This window comes from Sinocyclocheilus grahami, unplaced genomic scaffold (genome assembly GCF_001515645.1).
Source record: "Sinocyclocheilus grahami isolate Dianchi unplaced genomic scaffold, SAMN03320097.WGS_v1.1 scaffold1259.1, whole genome shotgun sequence".
NCBI lineage: Eukaryota > Metazoa > Chordata > Actinopteri > Cypriniformes > Cyprinidae > Sinocyclocheilus > Sinocyclocheilus grahami.
Window position 1 is genome coordinate 290484 of NW_015506438.1, and position 15112 is coordinate 305595.

General features: G+C 36.7%; 1 protein-coding gene across 1 annotated transcript; it reads right to left on the bottom strand.

The window, feature by feature from the left end:
- Positions 1 to 5276: 5276 nt before the first annotated feature.
- LOC107568579 (C3a anaphylatoxin chemotactic receptor-like) lies at positions 5277 to 8701 on the bottom strand. Its single transcript, XM_016254546.1, has 2 exons — positions 8573 to 8701; positions 5277 to 6326 (listed from the first exon to the last, which is right to left on the bottom strand). Exons 1-2 carry the CDS (start codon positions 8699 to 8701, stop codon positions 5277 to 5279), a joined length of 1179 nt encoding a protein of 392 aa, XP_016110032.1.
- Positions 8702 to 15112: the final 6411 nt, after the last annotated feature.

Below are 15112 nucleotides of genomic sequence, written 5' to 3' on the forward strand. Positions count from 1 at the left end.
CTTTTGTGTTTTTGCTCCAGAAATAAACGATGATGAGATCGAAAGAGAGAAGACAAACTGCCAGACCGCCCACAGGCCGGCCTCTACCTGAGCACCACACTTCATCTGTGAGTCGTTCACAACTAATGATTCTTTCTGAATTTGCTCAGTATTTTGATGTTTTCATTTGACAGAAAGTGCAGGACTGAAGCTCGTTTGGAGGTGAATTGGTCAACACACGCACAAAAGGTCAAAAGATACTTCCTATGAGTGTCGTATCCCAACTAACAGAGAAAATTCTCACAACTTTCACTAACATTTTTTAGACAAAACGTTCTTGAAGTAATGTTTATGGAACGTTCATATATTTATTAATTTGATTTTATATAGGTTTATTAATATTTGATACATGTTCTCATAATGTTGAGAAAACGTTCCAAAATCAACGTTCTCTGAACGTCCTTGTTATTTGTCCTTGATAAACATTGTAAGAAACGTTTACATAACCCTTAAATAAATAATGTTCAAATCGCAAAAAAGGACACTTTAATGTTCTATATATTAAAGATATTTATTATTATATATAATCATATCTATACTTAATATTAAAACAAACATTCAAATAACATTTTGGATGAAAATAAAGACGTTTTTGTAACCCTTTAAATAACGTTATAATCATAAAAAGGAAACTGGACAATTCAACAATCTTAGAATAATAAAAAATAAACTTTCAAATAAAAAAGAAAACGTTTCTAGAATGTTGAAGTTTTTGTAACTTTTAAATATAGCATTATCGCAAAGAGAAAACTATACATTTTTACATTCTCAGCATATTAAACATGAAAATTCAAATAATGTTATATTTTGGAAAACTTACAATTTGGGTGAAAATAAAGTTACTTAGAAACGTTTTTGTAACCTTTAAATAATGTTCTAATCACGACAAAGAAACTGGACAATTCAACATTGTTGGAATATTAAAAATTCTAATAAAGTTATATTTTGGGTAAAAATAAAGTTGTAATGGTAAAAAATAAATAAATAAATATTTTGTAACCTTTAAATAATGTTCTAACCAAAACAAGAAAACTGGGCAATTCTATGGTGATTTCTGAAATGTTTTCTGAATTGTTATTTTGTTTTTTAGACTTGCATTTGCGTTTGTAATTTGTTATTTTGTTTTCAGAATTGTGATTTGTTTTGCACTTCTCGGCCACCGTACAATTCAATGTTCTTAGAATAAAACAACAACAAAAACGCTGAAATAAACTTGCATTTTGGGGAAAAATAATGTTAGTAGAATGTTGTAAAAATGTTTTTGTAACTTTAAATAACGTTCTCTTTATGAAAGAAAACTGGACATTTCAACATTCTAAAAACCTTTCAAAACAATGTGTCCCCACCTTTTTATAACCTAAACTTGGATTTAGGAAGCTAGTGGAATTTCTTTGCAAGTTGAGGGCTTGTCAATTAAAGAATCACACTGGAAGTTAACTGGCACTGACTGTAATAAAATCTAATTGTGATTGTAGACTAGATAATGTCGTTTGCATGCATTTTGATGAAGAAGAATAGCGACCATGCTTGTCAGAAAATACTAATGTGCATCATTTGCTCTTCATTTTATTGCTAAAAAGTCAAGCACAGTTTCTGAACTCGTAAGTAGGAACTTCCCAGAAGTGAAAGTGTGCTGCAAGTGCATTGGGGAACATCTCAAATTTAATGCAAAGTGTCTTGAAAATGTTCTCATTTCTCTTGATTATGAATTGTGTGTCAAGTGCAGTTTGTCTTAGTTTGCGTGGAATACAATCATTCCCTGTAAAAAATGGACACAGATATTGCACAGATATTGCATGCTCCGATGAAAGATGACGATTTGTTATACCACAAGCACTGATGCACAGCTATCCGTCACCCCGAGATGTTCTGCTTTCATTGTTTCAGATGATTAATTTGGCATGTATTCATGATAAATACGGGCTGAATAAGTATTGGGAAGAGAAGATCGAAAGCCACGCTCAGAGGATGGGAAATGAAGACTCGAGAATGAAGAACAAGTGTGTATATGTCTATCACAGAGAATCAGATCTCTGATGCATTAAATTGATAAAAAGTGACAGTAAAGACATTTATACTGTTATATAACATTTCTATTTTAAATAAACATTCTTCCATTTCCACAAAAATGTTAAGCAGCAAAAATTGTTTTTAGCATTGATAAAAATAAGAACCATGTATTAGGGTTATGTTTGGTTTGTGTTCTAGTTTTCATTGTGTTTCAGTTGGCCTGTTCCCCGGTGACCTAGTTTTCTGATTATGTCATTTTGTTCACCTGTGTCTTGTTAATTTACTCGTTAGTTCCTCGTTTGGTTGAATGTTTATAGCCCTGCCTTTCCACAGTTTTTGTACAGTCGTGTTAAGAGGTTGTGTTCGTCTGTTTGCCCTTGTGGATTTATTAAAGACTCGGTTTGTTTGATTATCTGCCTCCTATGTACTCCTTCGAGCTCCTTTCCCCTGGCAACCCGTGACATATTAATTGTGCACCAGTAATAACTGATAATAAATGAGCAGCAAATCAGTAGTGATGGCGAAGTGAAGCGTTCTGAACCAGTGAAGCTTTCATCACAACTGTATTGGAAAAATGTTCATTACTTGAAGCTTTTTAAAACGGTTTATGCTGTGGCCATAAAAATAAATAACACCTTCCAAAGTGTTATGTTCCATTACAGCCAGTGGTTTCACATCTGGTTCTAAAACTGATTTTTTTTTATTATTATTATATTTTATATAAATAATGTTTATTGTCAAAGTCATTCATTTGTGTCGGTGTACCGGCACTAAAATAAGTCAAATAAATAAAGCATAAATTCATAAATTAAATCTCAGCCCTTAGACTGATATTTTATGGCCAAAGTTCATTTTTGAGCTCAATACATAAATTACGATTAAAAAAAACCCAATGCTAACACATTATAATGTAATATAATGTAACGGAAACAGCGCTGAGGTTCGCTTCATTTGAACCAGATACTGAAGCAGTCACGTGGTTTTCAGGCGAATGAAGCTTCGGACGTCACAGATCACGTGCTTTTCTCAAAACGAATCAAGCTCCGATACAGTGCTTTAATGTGAAATGTGTTGTTTTTTATACAAGCTTCGAAGCTTCGGTGTTGAACGTAACACCACTACAAATCAGCATATTATACTGATTTCTGAAGATCATGTGACACTGAAGACTGGAGTAATGATGCTGAAAATACAGCTGCGCATCACAGAAATACATTACAGTTTAACATATATTCACATAGAAAACAGTAAGTCACAATAATGATTCACAATTTTACTGTTTTTTTTCCTGTATTTTTGATCAAATAAATGAAGCCTCGTGAGCATAAAAGACTTGTTTCAAAAACCTTAAAAACATCTTAATTATTCCAGATTTTTGAATGGTAATTTAGATTTCAAATGAATTAGCAAATGTTTAACTGTTCATAAAAATGAAACATATTTGCTGAGATGAGACTCTCCAAAACCACTTGTATCATCATTAAGAAGGGTTTTGTGTGTGTAGGACCTTCAGTTGTTACAGTAAAGTCTATGTGCGCATACAGCAATAAAGCACATTTATCATAAATCCTCTTATGTTTTCTTTCAGGTTACGTGAGGAGTGGGTCCAGAGGCTTCAGTTTCAGAACCAGCACGTGATCGAGAGCATGAGAGAGGAACAAATAAGAAGAGCTCAGAGGATTCAAGGGATTTTAAGAGTTTAGACGGCCTGAATGATTTTCGGCCGGCGTGAAAACCAAAAGCACTTTTCTAATGCACTTCCTCAGAATGCCTGACATGATATATCAGTATGAAAGCCTAGTTCTTGAACTTAAATGAGTTCAATAGTTTTTTGATGCAGAATTTTGGGACAGAAAGACGCTGTTGCAGACATACACCATTAAACTCAATGTGATGCTGCCTTCAAGCATCCATCTTTCATATAAGGCTCATTGGGTTACATAGAATCTCGTTTTTAATAAAAGTTAAATATCATACATTTACTGGGTGGGCTTTTAATGCTTTATGCTTTTTCTGAGAAAGACAATATTCATAATTTGTCATAATTGCTCACTTTCTGTTTGACGACATTTCCCTCTTTAAGAATAGCCTAATAGTTTGCTCTTTTTGCCATCACATGAGACATGTCATAAATCCTTTGCACCACATGGGTCAAACACATGTAGGTTCTCAGTATTTTAGACTTAGCAAGCTCAAGAATAAGAATATGAATAAACTACTTGCACTATTTATACAACAAAAGACGTACAGAATTAATACTGCTCACACTGATCCAGAATCAGGTCACTTTTATAGCATTTTATAGTACAGAAAGTGTTATAAGAGAACATTTTGATATTCATTTTATTTACATTTGCGTTTATGATAATGCATTTTGAATGCAAACCTTTAAGTCGTTTCTCTTGAAAAAAAAAGGAAAAAGAGGAACTTCTTGTTACAAAATTTCTTAGCAGTTGCTGGTTTAAGTAATTGTCGGTAAACGGATGTGTCACTACTGATGTAATGTTCATATACATTTACAGCAAAGTATTTGTAATCTTAAAATCTGTCATTTAATTTAACAAGTATCTCCTGGTCACTTTCCTGTCACAAAGTTGTTTTGTTGCAGTGGTCAGTTTTCTTAGTAATTGCCTCCAAATGTGCATGTATTTGTTCCTTTTTTTTTTAATCTAGCCACAATCCTCATTTAAAATAAATAATTCAAATTACAAGTGAATTAAAGGTTCAGTGAACATTACAATAATTATCAAATTTAACTTTTTGCATTTTATATTTAAAACAATGTTCATGCATCATGCACTTTGCTTTTGAGTTATCACACCATAACACCAAACACCAAAATGACTAAATCATTGTGATAAGGGAGAGTCAAATAAAACCTGTTTTTGTTATATTCACAATTGCAACATTTTTTATTTTTCTTCATGAATTCAGCATAGAAACCACATGTCATTATTAGTGAAATATTACAAGCTTTTTCTAAGCTGATAGCAACCAAAAAAGTTCATCAAGCATCAGTATTCCATCATGGTGATGTTAAGCTTTGACGATAGTTCACAAATCACTGAAAATACATCAACAATAGAGAGAAAAACACACAGGAATGATGAATAATAGTTGCTGACTTAAGAGTTGATGAATTTCGAAAATAAATAATTAGAACAACATTATTAGAATAGTAATAAAAATCAATCAGAAAACGCAGTATAAATGAGTTGATATCTTCACTACACGGAGTGCATTTGTTGTGACTGTGTGGATCGTGACGCTTGTGTTCCCTCCTCAGAGAAAACTCTTTCAAAAACACGTCTTAGAGAAAGTTTAACATTGCTCTTAAAATCCTGCCCCATGAAGACATACAGAACGGGGTTCAGACAGCTGTTGACATACGCCAATGAGATGGCCAACGGATCCACTGCCGAAGCCACAGAGGAACTGGATTCCTCTCCGTACATTATTATCAAATCTACTATGTGATACGGCAGCCAGCAGAGAAAAAAGGCCACGATTACAGACAACATGATGTGAAACGCTCGTCCAGAGTGAAAATGACTCCTGCCTAACTTGCGTGCGATGAATCCGTAGCATGTTGTGATGCACACGAGAGGAACCAAAAAGCCAAACACAAATCTGATGATGCTTAACCTTCTATACAGTTTAAAATGGTCTTCATCATGTTGAAAATGCAGGCAGTATGTTTTGTTATTTTCTGTGTAAGTCTCTCTTAACATCATAAAAGGCAGACTAAGAACTGAAGCCAGAATCCAGGCCGCTGCGCAGGACAGTCGTGCGATGAACAAGCTGCGATGATTTTGAGCCCAAACCGGCGTGATCACAAGAGTAAACCGATCCAGACTAATCAAGCTCAGTGTGAAAACGCTAGCAAACATGGTGATGAGCATAATGAAGTGGAGAATCTTGCACATGATGGATCCGTACGGCCAGTCTTCATTAAAAGCACTCTCGGTCACATAGTAAAGAGCGGAAAGGCAGCACAAGAGGTCGGCAATCGCTAGATTGAGAAACCCTACTGTATTAACAGTCCTCTTCATCTTCAATCCAGCAACATACACGACAAATGCATTCCCAGGAACGCCGAGGATCAAGGTCAGGTAGTAGAAGACCAGAGAAATCTCTGTCATAGAATTCCTCAGCTTTTCACAATCCTGACAAAAATCTTCGTAAAAATAATCAGAAACATTATCATGATAGTCATAATCAGTATAAGGCTGGTTCATTTTGCTTGAATTGCTGCTGTCCAAAGTGCTCTGCTTATCCTGTAAATATCATATATCATCAGAGTCAAACATTTATTCATTCAATTAGCAGATTCTTTTATCTAAAGTGACTTACGAACAATGTTCCCTCTAAGCTGCGCAGTCGCGACAGAAGCAATAATGTGCAGGACAGGCGCAAAAATTAATTGGGAAAGCCATTTGACTGAATTCTAGTAAATGCAAAATAATTGCAATGCTCGGGCAAACCACTACAGAGTTGGTGTTGCTGTAGAGTTAGAACCGGCAAATGCGGTTTACAAGTTTTTTTTTATTATTTTTAATAGAATTTCTTGGTGGCACAGCACTGTAAAAAATGTTTTCTAAAGTAACCTAAAATGAGAGAACTCTAAAAAGAGTAAATCAAATATAAATAGCACATTAAAGGGGTCATATGATGCGATTTCAATTGTTCCTTTCTCTTTGGAGTGTTACAAGCTCTTGGTGCATAAAGAAGATCTGTAAAGTTGCAAAGACTAAAGTCTCAAATCCAAAGAGATATTCTTTATACAAGTTAAGAGTCAGCCACGCCTACCTAAAACGCCTCGTTCTAACCCACCCCCACATATCTACATCACTGTGTGGGAAGATTTGCATAACGCCGCCCAAATGTTCACGCAAAGAAAGAAGGCGTAACTTTTATTCTCGCTGTAATATTTTTGCTGCCACCGCCGCCATGTCGAGAAGGCGCTGTGTGCTTCGTTGTGAAAGCAAAACTACTTTGTTTGGTCTTCCAAAAGAGGACGATATCCGCTTCGTCATGCCTGGATCTGATCCGTGCTGGTCGCTGAGGAAATACATCAACTTCGTGCTGTGGATCGCCGGATCGGCTTTCACCAGCCCGGGGTCATCACATGTGGTTGCCGCAAGCCCACCGGACACTCCTTCGTCGAATCTGCCCGCCACCGCTCACTCAAGCCCATCGTGTGTGACGTTGTGTTTTGTTGTGAAAGCGAATCTACTTTGTTTGGTCTTCCAAAAGAGGACACGACTAGAAATCAGTGGTTAAGTTGTATTTACAACACTGTTCCAGAACACTTTAACCCAAATATTCAGATGTGTGCAGCGCATTTTATGGAGGACTGTTTCCTGATCCTGGGAGAGTAGACTACAATGCCGGCTGTTCTGACTCACAGACTGTAAGTACGTTTTTCATATTTAAAGGATTTGCCACTGACGATTCAAACGCTTGTTGTTTGTCATTTCTCCAATCACAAATGCAGACAGGGTTTTAGGTTTATGTGGCACGATGCAATGCAACGCGTAAAAAGACAGTATAAGTCATTATAATCAGTAATTATGTCCCCACTGGATGCAACAAATGCCTCGTTTATAATGGGTTTGAATGTTTTTGTCTCTTCGCTCCGGCCGGACAGGGCATCACAGTATGGTGAGGGGCGTAACATTTCCGTCACATGCTTGAGGTATTCGGCCAATCACAACGCACTGGATAGCTGGCCAATCACAGCACACCTCGCTTTTCAGACCGATGAGCTTTGTAAAAATCGATGCGTTTCAAAAAGGTGGGGCATAGAAGAGAAACAATAATGTACAGTATGTGGAAAATAATGTGTTTTTTAACCTTAAACCGCATAAACACATTTCATTACACCAAATAATGTTCTTTTTAGCAGCATCATCATATGACCCCTTTAAAGTTAAAAGTTACACACTTTTTTGTGTGTGCGCTGTACAGATATATAGGTATAAAGAATGTTTTTTCTCAGGTTGCTGAAATGTCTGACCAATAGAGAAAACTTTTGCTCAGCAAGAAAAAAAAAATTAGAAGGAACATTGCTTACAAGTATGGAAAATAAGCAATTTGATAAAGGCAACTATTCAATATTATTAAACAATGAAATTTATTTTTAAATAAACATTACTTAAGACATTTAATTTAAATCATTAACTATGCAGTCACTTGTATGTCAATGATCATATGTTTATATGTTTTAAATCACACTTGAGTTTTACAGACCAAATAATGCCTTACAAACTTGTACTCACCTCATCAGCTGCTCTGCACTAACTAGTGATACTTGCCAGTGCTTACTACTTTAAGGAATAATCACAAGAAATGGAAGAAAGTCCTACTGATTCGATGAAAGGACTACAAAGAACTCTGGGTGATTGCATGAAAAATTCTTTCCTTTGGACAAATACAAATTTGGGAGGAAACATTTGATGATGGGTATTGCATTCTCCTTCCTCTTTTAAGGAGAATGTCACAAGAAAACCACAGTAATTACAGCTGTGGATATGTGGCTGTGGCCAGCAGGCATGACAACGGCGCGGCCGGCGGGCTTGTCTTCGGAGCGGCCAGCAGGCTTGACTTCTGAGCGGCCGGTGGGCTGGAGTGAGCCGCGGCTGGTGGGCATGACAGCGGGGCGGTCCTCATACCGCGGGGAGAAGAAAAGGGAAAATAAAAGATGACTAAAAACGGAAATAAAAACATGGGAGAAGGGGCGCCGCTTACTGTCTTGGTCTGGTCTTCTGTCACGACCCACACACGAGGATAACCGGAACTAAGGAGCGAGGAGACGAGGAATATACGAAACGTCTTTAATCCATGGAACACAGGGTACATCAACACAGGAGACAGCAGGAAACACATCCACGTAACGATTAGACCAGACAAAGGGACAACAGAACAGGAAGAAACTAAATACAAGGGATAATTACAAACACAGGTGAACGGAATAAACAATTAACTAAACAAGGACAGGAAAATGACCAAATATGGAAACACAGGAAGGCACATGAGGAGCAAAACAAACACAAAACACGGACCAGAGTCTGACATCCACCCTGTCATGGACATTTACATTACTGTTAAATACGTTTTCATTGCAAAATTAAGATGCAAATTATATTTTCTGAAAGGTATGATGTCCCTTTCCTAAACAGGGTTATTAAAAATAATATAATAATATAATTACATCCTCAATCACATTGATATATCCCCCCCCCAAACCCCCGCCCCATTCATTTTAGTTTTTAGCAATATTAACTACAAATGAATGCTATGTCCACGCTGTCATGTTTATGCCCACTCTATCAAGTCTAAGATATTTTGAGCTTCAATTAGCATATTAGCTTACAACAAACTGTGACTAGCTAAATAGTTAGTCTGGTTGTTGAAGAGAATTTGGTATATTTAAACGTACATATTTTGAAAATACTGTATTCTAATCACTTCTGGCATATTTTATGCCGACAGGGTGGACATGTTAAGCTTTGGCAAAGCAAGTAAGCAAACTCATACGAAGGAAATTTGTCAATTGAAAAATCACCAACTTGCTCACCTCAGCCGTTGAAATTCCCGCCACTGAAGAGACAAAAAATCTGGGGATGGCTAAAGGGGATGGCCTTTTCTTAAAGGAGCGGATTCCCCAATATGACAGGGTGACATGGACAAACGCTTCTTTTTTTATTAAATAAAAATAATGTTTTTATTACCAAATGATCAATACACTCAAATAGAGTAATCTCTTATTTACCAAAATATTAATACGAGAATTTTTTTTCTTTTTTGATTTGACAATATTCTACTATCATTCAAATTTAATGAGAAGTGCATGGAACATAGCAAAATAACACGCATTCTGTTACACAAAACTAAACAAAAATCTAGAAAATGTATCTAAAGAACCAAGTTATGCTTTTGATATAAATATAAAAACTAATATAAAACACCCTTTCATAGTCATTTTTATGCTAAGTTATCATGGCAAATGAGTTATGTACAGGACACCAAAAGGCACCCTACAGTGATATTGACTCTATTAGTACTTATAAAGCACATATTCTGCATGACCATATTCTACATCCCTAATCCTGCCCAACAACTAAACTTAACAACTACCTTACTAACTATTAATAAGCAACCAATTAGGAGTTTATTGAGGCAAAAGTTGTAGTTAATCATTTGTTAATAGCGAGAATTGGACCTTAAAATGAAGTGTGACCAAATTTTCTACTGTATATATTATTGGTTAAATGAGCATGTAAGCAGGTAAAGCTGTATATATGTATAATAGCAAATTTCACAGCAAATTAAATTAAACAAACTTGTGTGAGGGATTAAAGGGGTCATCATCAGATGTTTGAACAGAAATGTGTCTTGGCAGTGTTTGTACACAACCACCCTATAATGATCTAAACAAAAATCTAGAAAATGTATCTAAAGAACCAAGTTATGCTTTTGATATAAATATAAAAACTAATATAAAACACCCTTTCATAGTCATTTTTATGCTAAGTTATCATGGCAAATGAGTTATGTACAGGACACCAAAAGGCACCCTACAGTGATATTGACTCTATTAGTACTTATAAAGCACATATTCTGCATGACCATATTCTACATCCCTAATCCTGCCCAACAACTAAACTTAACAACTACCTTACTAACTATTAATAAGCAACCAATTAGGAGTTTATTGAGGCAAAAGTTGTAGTTAATCATTTGTTAATAGCGAGAATTGGACCTTAAAATAAAGTGTGACCAAATTTTCTACTGTATATATTATTGGTTAAATGAGCATGTAAGCAGGTAAAGCTGTATATATGTATAATAGCAAATTTCACAGCAAATTAAATTAAACAAACTTGTGTGAGGGATTAAAGGGGTCATCAGATGCAAAATTCACTTTTACATGTTGTTTGAACAGAAATGTGTCTTGGCAGTGTTTGTACACAACCACCCTATAATGATAAAAAAAAAAAAGTTTGAAGTTCGCTTTCTGATTTTTCATGTCACTAGCAACTTCGCTGGCTAAACAAATGCATAAAAGAGACCAACTGGACACAAACTAATGCAAACTGATGGTAACCATCGTGACATTAAACATTTGGGTCAGACTTGAGTGTACTTTCATTACATTGTTTTTAGGTTGAGGTGCTACTACTGTAATAGGGGCTGTAGACCATAGGAGGAAACTCCAGTCTCTTGAGAATGGGTCCGTCGAAATAATGCAGGCATACACATAAACTGGAACTTGTCACGGCCTGACCAGTGTCTGAAGTCACATGATGTTCAACAACGTTACCAATGAGCCCGGTGTCAGTAGCAGTTGGCAATTGGCCCTCATTGTCAACTACTGATAGTTTCCCTGGCGCTGATGAACACGTGAAGGAGACTGGAAACGCACGTGACCAGGACTTGGAGACCGATGACTCCGCCGCTTTGAGTAGCCATCCGATAACCTGTCGCCTCGACCATTGTCTGAACAAGAAGCACGAGCCAGAGAGTCCCGAGCTGTAATGCGCTGTCCACGTTCCGGTGACATCCTAGGACTTTGATCACGATAGCCCTCATATCTGCGTGCTTTGTAATAGTCCTTATCGCCACTCGTATCTCTGTATGGTGGTCTACTTTGCTCATAAAAAGAGTCACAGTCAGTATATGAATGTCTGTCATACCTGCGATGTTCTGATGTGCGCCCACGTGACTCGTCCGGGGTAAGACTGCGACGCTGTGCGTCTGCCGGCATACCTCTCTGCCTGTTAACCTCAAGCTGAAGTTAATCCACTCTCTCGGTCAAACTTTCCAGGGTCCGTTGAAGTTTCATGAAGTTCCCTGATGTAGCTGAGTGAACCGCAGGAAGTACTGTAGACATCGTGGAGCAGGGAGAGGAAGGTACAGTCTGTGGAAGAACGTTGAGGGTAGATCCAGGAAAACCTCCTGCTGCTGAGGAAGTCCACTGTTGCGGGTGAGACGGCAGCAGTACCTTGCTGGAAAGGTGGGGCATAGAAGAGAAACAATAATGTACAGTATGTGGAAAATAATGTGTTTTTTAACCTTAAACCGCATAAACACATTTCATTACACCAAATAATGTTCTTTTTAGCAGCATCATCATATGACCCCTTTAAAGTTAAAAGTTACACACTTTTTTGTGTGTGCGCTGTACAGATATATAGGTATAAAGAATGTTTTTTCTCAGGTTGCTGAAATGTCTGACCAATAGAGAAAACTTTTGCTCAGCAAGAAAAAAAAAATTAGAAGGAACATTGCTTACAAGTATGGAAAATAAGCAATTTGATAAAGGCAACTATTCAATATTATTAAACAATGAAATTTATTTTTAAATAAACATTACTTAAGACATTTAATTTAAATCATTAACTATGCAGTCACTTGTATGTCAATGATCATATGTTTATATGTTTTAAATCACACTTGAGTTTTACAGACCAAATAATGCCTTACAAACTTGTACTCACCTCATCAGCTGCTCTGCACTAACTAGTGATACTTGCCAGTGCTTACTACTTTAAGGAATAATCACAAGAAATGGAAGAAAGTCCTACTGATTCGATGAAAGGACTACAAAGAACTCTGGGTGATTGCATGAAAAATTCTTTCCTTTGGACAAATACAAATTTGGGAGGAAACATTTGATGATGGGTATTGCATTCTCCTTCCTCTTTTAAGGAGAATGTCACAAGAAAACCACAGTAATTACAGCTGTGGATATGTGGCTGTGGCCAGCAGGCATGACAACGGCGCGGCCGGCGGGCTTGTCTTCGGAGCGGCCAGCAGGCTTGACTTCTGAGCGGCCGGTGGGCTGGAGTGAGCCGCGGCTGGTGGGCATGACAGCGGGGCGGTCCTCATACCGCGGGGAGAAGAAAAGGGAAAATAAAAGATGACTAAAAACGGAAATAAAAACACGGGAGAAGGGGCGCCGCTTACTGTCTTGGTCTGGTCTTCTGTCACGACCCACACACGAGGATAACCGGAACTAAGGAGCGAGGAGACGAGGAATATATACGAAACGTCTTTAATCCATGGAACACAGGGTACATCAACACAGGAGACAGCAGGAAACACATCCACGTAACGATTAGACCAGACAAAGGGACAACAGAACAGGAAGAAACTAAATACAAGGGATAATTACAAACACAGGTGAACGGAATAAACAATTAACTAAACAAGGACAGGAAAATGACCAAATATGGAAACACAGGAAGGCACATGAGGAGCAAAACAAACACAAAACACGGACCAGAGTCTGACATCCACCCTGTCATGGACATTTACATTACTGTTAAATACGTTTTCATTGCAAAATTAAGATGCAAATTATATTTTCTGAAAGGTATGATGTCCCTTTCCTAAACAGGGTTATTAAAAATAATATAATAATATAATTACATCCTCAATCACATTGATATATCCCCCCCCCAAACCCCCGCCCCATTCATTTTAGTTTTTAGCAATATTAACTACAAATGAATGCTATGTCCACGCTGTCATGTTTATGCCCACTCTATCAAGTCTAAGATATTTTGAGCTTCAATTAGCATATTAGCTTACAACAAACTGTGACTAGCTAAATAGTTAGTCTGGTTGTTGAAGAGAATTTGGTATATTTAAACGTACATATTTTGAAAATACTGTATTCTAATCACTTCTGGCATATTTTATGCCGACAGGGTGGACATGTTAAGCTTTGGCAAAGCAAGTAAGCAAACTCATACGAAGGAAATTTGTCAATTGAAAAATCACCAACTTGCTCACCTCAGCCGTTGAAATTCCCGCCACTGAAGAGACAAAAAATCTGGGGATGGCTAAAGGGGATGGCCTTTTCTTAAAGGAGCGGATTCCCCAATATGACAGGGTGACATGGACAAACGCTTCTTTTTTATTAAATAAAAATAATGTTTTTATTACCAAATGATCAATACACTCAAATAGAGTAATCTCTTATTTACCAAAATATTAATACGAGAATTTTTTTTCTTTTTTGATTTGACAATATTCTACTATCATTCAAATTTAATGAGAAGTGCATGGAACATAGCAAAATAACACGCATTCTGTTACACAAAACTAAACAAAAATCTAGAAAATGTATCTAAAGAACCAAGTTATGCTTTTGATATAAATATAAAAACTAATATAAAACACCCTTTCATAGTCATTTTTATGCTAAGTTATCATGGCAAATGAGTTATGTACAGGACACCAAAAGGCACCCTACAGTGATATTGACTCTATTAGTACTTATAAAGCACATATTCTGCATGACCATATTCTACATCCCTAATCCTGCCCAACAACTAAACTTAACAACTACCTTACTAACTATTAATAAGCAACCAATTAGGAGTTTATTGAGGCAAAAGTTGTAGTTAATCATTTGTTAATAGCGAGAATTGGACCTTAAAATGAAGTGTGACCAAATTTTCTACTGTATATATTATTGGTTAAATGAGCATGTAAGCAGGTAAAGCTGTATATATGTATAATAGCAAATTTCACAGCAAATTAAATTAAACAAACTTGTGTGAGGGATTAAAGGGGTCATCAGATGCAAAATTCACTTTTACATGTTGTTTGAACAGAAATGTGTCTTGGCAGTGTTTGTACACAACCACCCTATAATGATAAAAAAAAAAAAAAAAGTTTGAAGTTCGCTTTCTGATTTTTCATGTCACTAGCAACTTCGCTGGCTAAACAAATGCATAAAAGAGACCAACTGGACACAAACTAATGCAAGCTGATGGTAACCATCGTGACATTAAACATTTGGGTCAGACTTGAGTGTACTTTCATTACATTGTTTTTAGGTTGAGGTGCTACTACTGTAATAGGGGCTGTAGACCATAGGAGGAAACTCCAGTCTCTTGAGAATGGGTCCGTCGAAATAATGCAGGCATACACATAAACTGGAACTTGTCACGGCCTGACCAGTGTCTGAAGTCACATGATGTTCAACAACGTTACCAATGAGCCCGGTGTCAGTAGCAGTTGGCAATTGGCCCTCATTGTCAACTAC

Bases quoted from the DNA above. Each gene is read 5' to 3' on its own strand.
- LOC107568579 (XM_016254546.1), bottom strand. From the start codon at position 8,701: ATGCCCACCAGCCGCGGCTCACTCCAGCCCACCGGCCGCTCAGAAGTC. The intron at 6,327-8,572 runs GTAATTACTGTG...TGATATTTACAG, and splicing joins ACAGCCACATATCCACAGCT to GATAAGCAGAGCACTTTGGA.